Here is a 12,428-nt window from a genome sequence, read left to right as displayed (position 1 = left end):
CTGCCGCTACACCGGCTTCTTGGGCGGAAACAGCAGATGTGATTAAGAGCCCGCGTGTGTGCAAGGAGGGGCATCCCGGCTCCATCACTAGCAGCGTGCAACATTGCTGGCACATCCTGGAACAGGCGCCGCTGCCGCTGCCGTCCCCTCCCGCTCCAGCTGGAGCTGTGAGAACTGCGCATGCAGCCTACTGCCCGGTAACCCAAGCCCAGCCCCGGCGCAGACCCTGACTCAGCCCGCGCCCCCCCTCCCTCCCAGCTGACACAGTAACCCGAAACCCGGGCGGGCGCGGAGTTCCGGCGTCCTCCGGGAGCAGGAGCAGCTGGCGAAGGGAGGAGACAGGGAGGAGTGGAAGAGGGAGAAGAGGAGCGGGGTGCTCTCGCCTGGCTCCAGCACTTGGGCGGCTGGGTCTCAGTCTAGCGCAGGGCCTGGTGAGCGGAGCAGCCATGAACAGGCTGGGGCGGAAGGACAACGAGACCCTCATAGAGATGTCGCTGGCCACGGATGGTAAGTGCCGGCAGCCGCGGGGTGGGCGCTGCTGTTCGTTCTTCCATGTGTCCCCGGGCTCCGGCTGGCTGTCGCGCGCCGGCTGCCCCACCTAGGGTGACCAGATCTCTCCCTCCCCGGGCTGCGGCCTAGGAGCCTCCCTGGGCTGGCGGAGTGCCTGGCCAGGGACCTAACGGTGCCGCCGGCGGGCAGGTGTGGCTGGGCGTGGGAGGAGGCTGGAGCTGGGGCGCTGGGCGGTCAGAGCGAGCCGGGGAGCCGTGGCTGCCCTGCCGGGTGCTTGTGCCGACGCTGGGGGCCGGCAGCACCGGCAGCAGCGGGGGGTCCGCAGAAAAATGGGGACAGGTGGTGGGGGGTAATAGGCACCTATATAAGAAAAGGCCCAGAATATTGGGACTGTCCCTATAAAATCGGGACATCTGGTCACCCTAATTCCCCCAGGCCTGGGCAGAGAGGTTCCCACAGACGGGGAATAAGGCGTTGGAGTGGGTGCTTTAGGCAGTTTAGGGGCCACTGGAAGGCCCATTCGCCCCAGTAGGGAGCTGCCTCCTTTTCCTCCTTCTCCCCTATGTTGGAGCCTTCCCCACATCCTTTCCTTCTTCAGAGGTGGGAGACTGCACCTTCTCCGTACTGTTCGTAGCACGCTCAATGCTTTAGGCACAACACATCCTGCATCTTGGCAGGGGGTTAGACTAGATGACCCTTGCAGTGCCTTCTAACGCTATGGTTCAGTAGACCCAGGGTATTCAGCTCCTTGCACTGGTGCAGAACTCTACCTGGGGCAGCCGCTTGCTGCTTCCCTCTCTCTGTGCTTTGCTCCGCTTTCTATAGAGCTTGTCATGCCAATGAGTGGACTCCCAGAGAAGCCCCCTGGTTTGAGCAATGATGGGCAGTGGGGCTGCAGCCTGATGCATTTTGGTGACAGGATTAATCTGTAACAGTGGTTTTCAACATCTTTTAATTTGCAGACACCTAAAAATTTCAAATGACGATGCAGACCACTTGGGAAATCTTAGACATAGTCTGCGCCTCCCCTGGGGTCCATGTACCACAGGTTGAAAACTACTGTTTTATGGTAACAGCCACCTTTTGCGGACCCCTTTAGACATAATCTGCAGACCCCAGTTTGAAAACCACTGGTCTGTAATGATTTGCGATCCTGAAGCTGATATTTCCAGGTGCCTGGAGTACTTATGTGTACACTCCCCCCTTTCTATTAAAACAAATAAACCTCTGGAGGAATATTTATATTTTAAATAAAACTCCGTTGATTTTTTTTTTGTAATACCCTCTGAAAAGCTTGAAAAAGGAGGCTTTTGCCATATCACATCGGCCACAATTTTTTTTTCTCTTTTTGAATGCAGTTGAAATTAACATGGATGCCATTGTTTAACAGCAACAGAGCATAACTTTCGCTTAGAACAGTGGTCTGCTTCTACTCTTACTGAAGATAATAGAAAATGTCCCCTGACTTTAGTAGGTGCAGGATGAGATCCGTTGTTTGTGCACCGGTATTCTCGATTAATATGAGAGGAATTCTGAAACCAGAGTTTGTTAGTTTCATGTTGCTTCAGAGTGCATAAACATTCCCAAAACAGCAACTATCAGGCCTAAAAACAAACAAACCAACACCACCAAAACACCTATTGAGAATCTAGTGGACTTTCCCTATCAGATTCAAAGTATGTTGAATCAAATTTTGGCCCTCAAGGCAAGCATTTGACAGTATTGCTTTTAAGGAGTTTGATAGTGAGCAACATCAAATGGAAAATTCACTGCCAGGAGCTATTTGCAGTGACAGCTTTTCTGGGTATACAGTTCAGATATCACTAGGTTCACAGTGAGTTTGCGTATTCTGAAGCTAATACCTACTGAATATTTGCCCATATTCACATTTGATGGTACTGGAAGGAGTGGGGTATTTGAGCCTGCTAATCAGCAGAACGTTATCAGAGCCATGTGGGGAGTTCTGCCTGACTTGTCTTTCCCCCACTTTACCTAAGCCAGGGGTCGGCAACATTTGGCACGCGGCTCGCCAGGGTAAGCACCCTGGCGGGCCGGGCCAGTTTATTTACCTGCTGATGCGGCAGGTTCGGCCGAGCGCGACCCCCACTGGCTGCGGTTCGCCGTCCCGGGCTAATGGGGGCGGCGGGAAGCCGCGGCCAGCACATCCCTCGCCTGCGCCGCTTCCCACCGCCCCCATTGGCCCAGGACGGCGAACCGCGGCCAGTGGGGGGCGCTCTCGGCCGAACCTGCCGCGTCAGCAGGTAAATAAACTGGCCCGGCCCGCCAGGGTGCTTACCCTGGCGAGCCACGTGCCAAACGTTGCCGACCCCTGACCTAAGCACTGAAATTCGTAAGTTGTGCCTAAAACTGACCTACTAAAATACCTCATAACATATTCCAACTAGTTGTTTTTCTGTAGTAGTCTGAGATGAAGTTTTCCTCATGAGTAAAAGGAAAGATTAATATTTACAAAGTACACACTGTTTTGGGAATAATCCCATTGCATTCATTTTTACCTGTATGTCTCCTTTATGTTTTTTTTATTAGTCATAAACAGAGAATGTAAGGAGAAGCTAGTTTTCCTGCTAGTTTTAAGTTTCCATGATCATATAAAAAAATGACTGGACCCTACCACATAGCAAATGTTACAGATGAGAAACTGGAAACTGTTATATACATATTTTAGAAACTTTTTTGGCAAAATTGATTTGGATTATGGTGAATCCTTTCATTGCTTTATTTTTTCACACATTTGCAAAGCAACTTGTAACCATCAGATTCCTAGACAATTTTCTAGGGTTGGGTTTTAGTGTTTCTTAAAGTGTTAACATACAGTTAATCTAAACTGCTTCTTTTTTTTTTTGTAAACATATGCATAATCATCTCACACCAGTGTATCAAAGCTGGTAATGTTTGAGGTCATGATGTCTCCAAAAGTATTTTCTTCAACCAGTGAAAAGTACAGTTCTTGCCTCAAGTATTGGCCTCGTTATATCTTCTGTTGGGTTGAGGACATTCAGGATGTACTTGTACAGTACTAAATGTCAAGTTATTAATCAATAGCCACAGCTGCTCACCAGTGAGGAAATTACGTAGGGGGTCTGTACTTTCATCATGGTTGTTATCTGAGTAAATGCCGTGACATTAGAAACACTGCAATATATAAAGATGAGTTGCAAAGCTAAAATCACAGATGAAGGCCTGGAAGATCTCTCTCCCCCCCCGCCCTCATTTGTCTTTAGATTAGAAATTTAGGTCTTGGATCCCCTGGAACTCTGGATAACTGGAAAGCTAGTAAGATTATAACACCACAAATTAGGAAACTGAAAACTGAGGTCATGTCAATATTCAAAAGTTGCACCATTTCAACTTCAAAATGCATTTAAAAACCAGTTGAGTTAAACAAGTGCAAAACCTGATGTGGACACTTAATTCAGTTTAAACCTTGTTTGTATTATTTTATTATAAGTAAGTGAGTTAAACCAAATTGCTATAAACCGGGTTTAAATTGAATTAAGAGCGTCCACTTAGGGTTTTGCACCAGTTTAACTACATTAAACCTTAGTTGAACCACTGTAATTTTGAATATAGGCAAGGCCTGAGAGGGGAAAAGATTTTTGGCCTGACTCTTTCAAACTTTGATTTTTGTTTGATTGTCTGAGAACAAATACAAGGCCTTTATTAAAAAAAAAAAAAAAAAAAATCAGCACACTCACACCCCTGATAAAACCTGTAAATGTTGATAGTTTAAGACCTCCAATGACTTTTTAGTAAGTTTAACCACACTGTTAGTACTTCTGAGGGAAAAGTTAAGCAAAACCACTTGCCCACTCTTTAAAACAAATAAACAAACAAACAACAAAGAGCAAAACACACAGAGACCTTTTCAAGCCTTCTTCATAAAGAAGCAAACAGGGAATAAGACCAGTTTTGATTTTTTTTTTCAGATCACGTAAATTGTCCTTCCACTTCAGAACATTGAATTATTAATGTTTTCCCTAGGTGTGCTGCAATACAGATCTTGACCTATATGCACCAATTCAGTAATAAAAGTGTAAGGGAACACAAGCCATCCAAGCTGTATTAGAGGTCACGGAAAGTATGGGTTGATTGGGGCAACAGCTCTGCAGAGTAGGCCCTATAGTAGAGTCTTCTTCATGGCTCCTCAGAGCTAAGATCAAAATATATTTTTATAATGCCTAGCACAAAGCGACCCTGATCCTTGATTGGATTCTGTAGGTGCTATTCTAATGCAATTACTCATGATAATTAATAGCTTCCCACTGAGCATGTAGAAGCTTTTCCATGCTATAGGTATTCAGATACTACAGTGATGGGTGACAGTATAAAACCCCTCGACTATACACCCTATATGCCCTGTATGCAAAGGTCTGTGGGTCAGGAGGGGTAAAGCAAAGTGAGCAACTGGAGCATATTTTCCTCCAAGGCTGGTTCATATTTGCATAGGAGTTAATGGGCCTTTGCACCTGTTGTACAACTGCAGTCCCTTCAGGAACTTGAGTAGTGGGAAAGCAATGATAGTATAAGGGGAGGAAAATCACAGGTCCATCTGGAGCTGAAGCTTCCTCTTGGGATTTGGAAGTCACTCCAAACCTTCTCCTTTGAGGGGAACACTTCAAGGAAACTATGAGTTTCCTAGACTTTCTTGCCTCACTCCTGTGGTTTTACCACAAAAAAGGTAGGGTAATGGTCTCCTATTCATGGGTGTGACATGAAGTTTTTTACTGAAGAATTTTATTTCTTACTATTCTGGTAAATTTAAAGGCATGTCAAACATCACTTGGGAAACTTGAAACTAATAATAAAAGGCAGGGGACTGTGGGCTTTGGCTAGGAATATTTCTCTGATATTAGCTGGCTTTCTCCTTTGTTTTTTTACATGAAAAATTAATGATAAAGGTAGCACTGTTGTGGAGGATAGCCCAAGGCTCTGGACCATCAGAAAGCTAGTATACACTTCAGTGCCATGTTGCAGAATGTATTGCTTTCCATTAGTAGTTTTTTGTATTTTGAAAAAACTTGCATACACACACACACACACACACACAGTTTGAACTCAGAATAATTAATACAATGCTAAGAATTTCTTGACAGTAATAACCTAAATTCCATGACACTTATTTATATTGCTTGTTATCTTATTTGTCTTTTCATATCTGAGAAAGAAAAGTAACAAAATGACAACAGGAGCTAATGTTTTCTCTGAGTGCACTTGTAACGTGTTATTGTAGTCTAATAACTCATCATCATTCTGGGCCATATTCTGATCTCATGTAATCCAAGGTAAACTCCACTTATTTCAGTTTAATTACTTGGATTTACACTAGAATAATGAAATTAGAATATTCTGTATTCAGTACTACAGTAAACTTCAATTACTGAAGTGATAGGTGTAATAATTTCTTGTCCACGTATAGAAGAACTGAACGGGATATCCTGTTCTAGGACGATTTGAACTAAAACGGGAAGATTTATTAACCTGAACAATGTTTGAAAAATTACCCTTATGTGTTGAAAAACAAGCCTGTAATAGTTTAGAAACAGTTCAGAAAATATGTTTATGAGACAACATAGAAAAAACTCCTTAAAATCAGAGAAAACGTTATCTGTGGATGGAATTTAGTTAATAAAAAAGCTGACATGTAGCTGCGTGTGACAAAAGTAGATGAACAACTTAAACATTTTGGCTAACGAAAAGGACAACTATGTTTTAACAAACTTCAGTGTTGTTTGTAGTAGGAAAGTTTACAATTTGGAACTGGACCCAGCTAACTTAAATATTACTGGTTTATATAAATGCAAATACATATGGTAAGTGTTTTAGTGCATTTAATGAGAAAATGAATCTGTAGCCACATTTCAACACACATTTAAGTATTGTGGAAATCTGCTCCCTGACTTGGCACAGCACCTAAGCACATGCTTAACTTTAAACATGGGGTTAAATCAATCTGTTCAGCACATCACTAAAGCATGACTTCAGTAGGATTTAAATACATGCTTAAAGTTAAGCACATGCTTACATGCTGTGCTGAATCATGGTCTAAATGCAGATTGGATAATGCCAGTTGAAGTTATTAATTCTATAGCATGTATGAATTATAGACTTGCTTATGATAAGTTACAAATGGAGCACTTTCCATATAAAACCATTGTTTCAGGACGACGAAAGTTGCATGAGATGAAACGTCATTCAATTTTTTGGCCAGAACTGGATTGTGTATTAAATTTAAAATTATCAGAAAAATAACAGTTTAAAAATAAGTTTGTATGGCATTCAGTCCTGGATTTGGATGTCTCTGTTCACATGTGAAGTCTATTTTCCTTGGATAATTTTTTAATTGGATTTGGAAAGTGTCACTCCCTTGCCTTTTATTAAGTCTGACTGTACTAGCTCTTTAGCACTCTTAGGACTTCTCTACACTTAAAATGCTGTAGCAGGGTAGGTGCACTGCTATAGTGCTTAAGTGAAAACACTAATCTACAACAACAGGAGGGGATCTCCCATAGGTGTAGGTAATCCAACCCCCCAAGAGGCTGTAGCTAGGTTGACGAGAGAATTCTCCCATCCACCTAGCGCTGTCTACACCAGCTGTTGCGCTGATTTAATTGCGTCGCTCGGTGGGTGTGAATTTTTCACACCCCAATGAGCAACAGTCAGACTGATCTAATTTCTAGTGTAGACCAGGCTTTACAGTATGTCTGCACTGTAATCAGAAGATGTTTCTAGCTAGAATAGCAGTGTAGCTGTAGCAGCATGGACTGTGACATAGGCCGACTAGATCAAAGCTAGCTCAGATATGTCTACATGATGCCTTTGGTATCCTGGAAGATAAGGGAGCAGGCCAGAAGTTAGTCCTGGATATCCCGCCTGACAGTGCAGAACACGGAGCAATTGAGCCAAATTCTTTTCTGTTGGACATTAGTATAGTTCCACTAAAGTCAATAGAGTTGTGCTAATTTACTGTAATTTGGCCCCTTTGTTTTAATACATTTTAGCACCCAATCCAGTGCTCATTGAAGTCAGTGGAAAGACTCCCACTCACTTCAGTAGCTATTAGATCATCCTCTCAGTTAATTCTGGTTTAAAACTTTGATTTCCATCAGTGCCGGCTCCAGGCACCAGCTTAACAAGCAGGTGCTTGGGGCGGCCAAGGGAGAGGGGCGGCACCTGTGGCAATTCTGGGGCGGCAGGTCCCTCACTCCCTCTAGGAGCGAAGGACCTGCCGCTGAACTGCCGCCGCCGATCGTGGCTTTTTTTTTTTTTTTTGCGCGCTTGGGGCGGCAGAAATGCTGGAGCCGGCCCTGATTTCCATGGAGACATATTGTAATTTCCCATCAACATCCAACAGTCTGATGTCAGTATTGGAAGAAAAAAGGCAGACAGGATAATTTTCTTACTGTTCCCAGTTTTGTCAAGCTCAAGCAGTCAAAATCAAGAGTCAGGTCTGACAATCACGAGATTGTTTAAATCTCATGAGTTTTAAAACCAAAAAAATAATGCCTTTTGAGTTTTTAATTTATCTTTGCCTTAGAGCCTTTAGGGCACACAGGCCATATTTTCTAGCTTTTGTATTCAACCATGAGGTTAGAAATTTATGTATTTTTAAAAAATGAAAGTTGATTTTCTCACATAATCCCAGGATTCCAGCAGTTGGGGAATAAAGAGAAACACCACATCCCACAAGATTTGTGATGATGACAATGGGCGACACTGAGTTCCCCTGAGATTAGATGTGTTCATTTGGAAGGCAGTTCTTTCATTTTATTTTAGTTTAGGGTTGCATCCACTTTGCTTGAGTTCAGATTGGATCTAAATGAAAAACCTATTAATTTAATTGCCAGCATTTTCTAACAGTGAAATGGTTCCCTTACAAAAACAAAGGGAATCAGAATAAACTGAAAATTACCCTTTTACCAGCCTGTAGAGTATAGTTATTGCTGCACATCTTACACAGTTAGAGTAGTCAATTTTCAGTGATTAAAGCCCAGTCCTGCAATGGGCTATGAATGTATCAGTGCAGGGACCATCCTTGTGGAACATATTGCAGGAGTGGGGCCTAAACCATATGCTCTCTTGCTTTATGTGGTGTAGTGAGGAACAGCTTGTGCTAACTCAGGTGTAAAATGGATTGCACACTAAGCTTCGAAACCCATGTTTGAAAAGTTTGGCCTTAATTACCAAGACCCCAGTTCAGCAAAGCAGTTAAGCACCTGCTTAAACTTTAGGCCTAGGTTTTAGTCCATCTCTGTTCATCAGAGCTCTTAAAAGCACACTTAGATTAACTTTAAGCATGTGCTTTGCTGAATCAGGACCTAAAAATCAGGGTTAAGTATATAGTGATGTATGAGTTCAAGGGATTTGTTAGTCATCTTTATTTCAGAGTTTCTTTTACAGGAAAAAATACGTTGTATATTCTAGCATACGTAGTGGCTCTTACAACCTTGGAACAGCCTTAACAATTAAAGGTATTAAAATGGATTTTCAAAACCATAATACTGTGCCCAAATGTCAATATTTATCTTTTATACGGTCATTCTCTTTAGGATTTTTGTTGGAAGTAATCAGGGGAAATTAGCATTTAGTTCCATAGGATTTGCTTGTAACATGGTTTAAAATAACCCCAGTGTTGAATACATTAGACAGATAAACTTAGAGCCATTGCCGTTCTTATTTGGGGAAAACTCCTATTGTCTACATTAGGATTGGACTGTTAGTCCAGGAGGGGGAGTGTGAAAAGGAAAGGTTAAGAGAAGGAACGTGGTGAACAGTTTAGGATGTTTAAATCTTTTCCTTCAACTAAAAAAATGTCTTAATCTATAAAAATACATTTAAGCATAATATTAGCCCAAACTGTGGACTAATTAGAATTGTTTTAAAAATTTAAAAACCAGCATTTATTTATACTTGAAAAGAAGCTATAGAATATATACAGTAATTGCTTTTAAGCTGTTCATAATTACACCAAATTACATGGTATATAATACTTATGGTTAGCACCATCATTCATTTTAATAGGACTTACAGTAATTATTATAGTTCTATAATTTAATCAAATACAATACACATATACCAGATCCAAGAGAGCCCTGCACTGAATGTTACAATTTTATAACCATTTTGCATAGGGAAATTGTGTATTGATAGGATATGCCCTTTTACCAAGATGTTGTACAGTGCATAGTGCATATTTCTAATATGCAAAATGTTTATAAGTTAATGATACATTTCCAGCCTTAAAGCATTCTATGTGTGCTTTTTGTTAGCTTTATGTGCATGTGATGATTGATAATTTTTAAGTATTGTAGCTCATCAGTAAATGGGCCAAATTATGCTTGCATTACACATGCAAGCAATCCCACTGACTTCAGTGGCAGAACTCATGTGTAAGGTTAAGATTTTGTCATGGTTATATTTAGTAAGAGTCACAGACAGTTTGCAGGCAAAACAAACAAAAATTCACGGAAGCCCCCGACCTGTCTGTAACTTGTACTAAAAATAAGGGAAGGGTTTGAGAAGGGATGACTGATGCCTAAGGTGGGGGAGGGGGAGTGAGAGCCCAAGCCCTGCTGCAGGGGGGTGTAGCACCCACTGCCCACAGTGGGTGGGAGCTGCCCAAGGTGGCTGGTAGCTTCCCTGGCTGGCTGACAGCTGTAACCCCGCTGCCCTGGGGCTGAGGCGGAAATTGTCACAGAGGTATCTGGAAGTCACAGAATCCACGACTTCCATGATGTAATCTTATCCTCATGTGTGAGGCGAGCAGAAATAGGCCTTAGTTTGTCTAACCTAGCGATTGTTAATTTGGGTTTATTAATTGCCAAATAACTTTAGTTAGGTGACATGTTTGTACATACATTTTCATTTGACTTTCATGAACATCCATTTGAGCAAAATTTTGTTTGGATGAATGTTCTCTGAAAGCAAATTACGGACCCATAGACAAGATTTGTTTAATCAAGAAAAAATTTATTTTGTAATGAAAAGGAATTTGTCTTGAGAGGATGCAGAAGTATACTTTGCAAACATTAAGTCATCCAGTGAGGGAACAGAAACAACACTATGCGAGTTAGGCTGAATAGTGATTTCTGAATATTGAATAATTGTATATTTGCTATGAAGAATCAGCAAAATAACATTAATTGCACAATTTATAATAATTAAGAAATCTGTATAAAATGTGATCTGCTTGTGGACAGTTCATTCATTCAAGTGCCTATTGAACCTAGGCTTCGAAATTCAGTGTGCTTCTTTACAGGGCTTGAAAAATTTACCTGACACATACTAGCCACAATAAAAAAATAAAATAAAAATGTTTGTCTCCAGGTCCCATGCTGGTGGGTAGAGTTCATAGTTTTCCCAGTGATCAGCATAGCAAAATTGATCTGATGCTTAGCCATTTCACTAGTACGCAGAGATTTTCAGAAGTGCAGCAGTTAAAATTAATGAGACCAGGCAGCAGCAGAAACACATTGGAGCTGTCAGTTTTGGTGTGCAAGTGATTCAAATTTGGATGGTTCTTTACAACCATAAGGGCTAGAAACTTAAAATAAAATAATAATAATAATAATAATTAATAATAATGAAAGCTTAGATGCTGCAGAGCTCAAAAACATTAGTCCCCATGCTAGTCCAGAAAATGTGGATTTTTCAAACCCTCTAGTAATTCATTATAGACCAGTGAGCAGAGGAGGGAAGGGAAAAGAAAAAAAAATTCACATTTGACTTTTCCATTAGAGCCCCCAAAAGGCCGCCAGCCTTTTCTGGGAGATTTCTACCATTTAAATAGCACTTTAAGGTTATGAGTGATTGACAGATATCTAAGTGAAGCTGAAGGGTGGAATGCTGTCAGCTTGATGGTGTTGTATTGTTCCCCCTGTTAGGGGGGGAATCTGAATACACCTCAAGATGGAGAAAATATATTAGAGCATTTTCAGAAGGAGAATGTTTTTGCATGTGTGTGGTGGGAGGTGAGGGTATGGGCATGTGTGATGAGAATTTCCAGAGGTTTGAAAGGCTTGCTATTACATACTTTGAAGGCTCCCCAGCCAATCTGGGTCTAAACTTTCACATTAAACCATTAGAGGTCTGTAATACAACACTGAAGTAAAGCAGTTAGTTCAGTATCTAATGAACACTCAAGTGGCAGCTTCCTCCAGAGAAAAGGGTGGGGAATCTTTTCTGCAGCTTACTCTTACCAAATATAGACTGAGCTATGCAGTTGACTCATACATACAGAACATCCGATGTGCCCGTCGCTCCACAGTGCTGAAAAGCAACTCTTTTGTGGTTTAAAAAAAAAAAAAAGCCATTGTAAACATTTAAGGCTGGAGTCTTACCTGGCGTAAATTGGTATAGTTACTTCGAAGTAAGTCTGTTTAGCTCCATTGACTTCCATAGAACCAGACCAAATTACACCATTTGAAAATCTGTTTTGATATTTGTAGTGCAAGATGCTATCATATGCAGTTGTCTTTTGCAGTCTAGCTAAACATGTTGAGAACTGTAATAAAAAGAGTAGTTAAATCAAAATGCACTTTGAATTTAGAATACACCAAAATTGTTAAGCAATTTGTTTACCTATATAATATAATATGGATGTAGCATACTATGATTTACATGTCTCACTTATAATGATTCTATTCTATAAATCCAGTTAATCTAGGGTTACCATATTTAAAAAATAAAAAAAGAGGACACTCCACGGGGCCCTGGCCCCACCCCTTTCCCACCCCAACTCCGCCCCTTCCCCAAAGTCCCCACCCTAACTCCACCCCCTCCCCTGAGCACCCCGCATTCCCCCTCCTCCCTCCCAGCCACGCGAAAAGGGCTGCCCGAGCGCTACCGGCTTCACGGTTTGCCGGGAAGCCCCCAGACCCTGCGCCCCCAGCCGGTGCTTC

General features: G+C 41.8%; 1 protein-coding gene across 3 annotated transcripts in view; it reads left to right on the top strand.

The window, feature by feature from the left end:
• The first annotated feature begins 238 nt into the window (after positions 1-238).
• ANO5 (anoctamin 5) overlaps positions 239-12,428 on the top strand; it is a 97,810-nt gene continuing 85,620 nt past the window's right edge. For all 3 annotated transcript variants that reach the window (XM_024214877.3, XM_029911478.1, XM_024214875.3), the window contains exon 1: positions 239-507. In XM_024214877.3, the coding sequence (XP_024070645.1) occupies positions 447-507 (61 nt within the window). In that variant the 5' untranslated portion in view covers positions 239-446. The remainder of the gene's footprint in view (positions 508-12,428) is intronic.

The sequence above is a fragment of the Terrapene carolina genome, unplaced genomic scaffold (genome assembly GCF_002925995.2).
Source record: "Terrapene carolina triunguis isolate 2854851 unplaced genomic scaffold, T_m_triunguis-2.0 Scaffold96, whole genome shotgun sequence".
Classification (NCBI taxonomy): Eukaryota; Metazoa; Chordata; order Testudines; family Emydidae; genus Terrapene; species Terrapene triunguis.
This window is presented reverse-complemented; position numbering and strand designations above follow the sequence as displayed.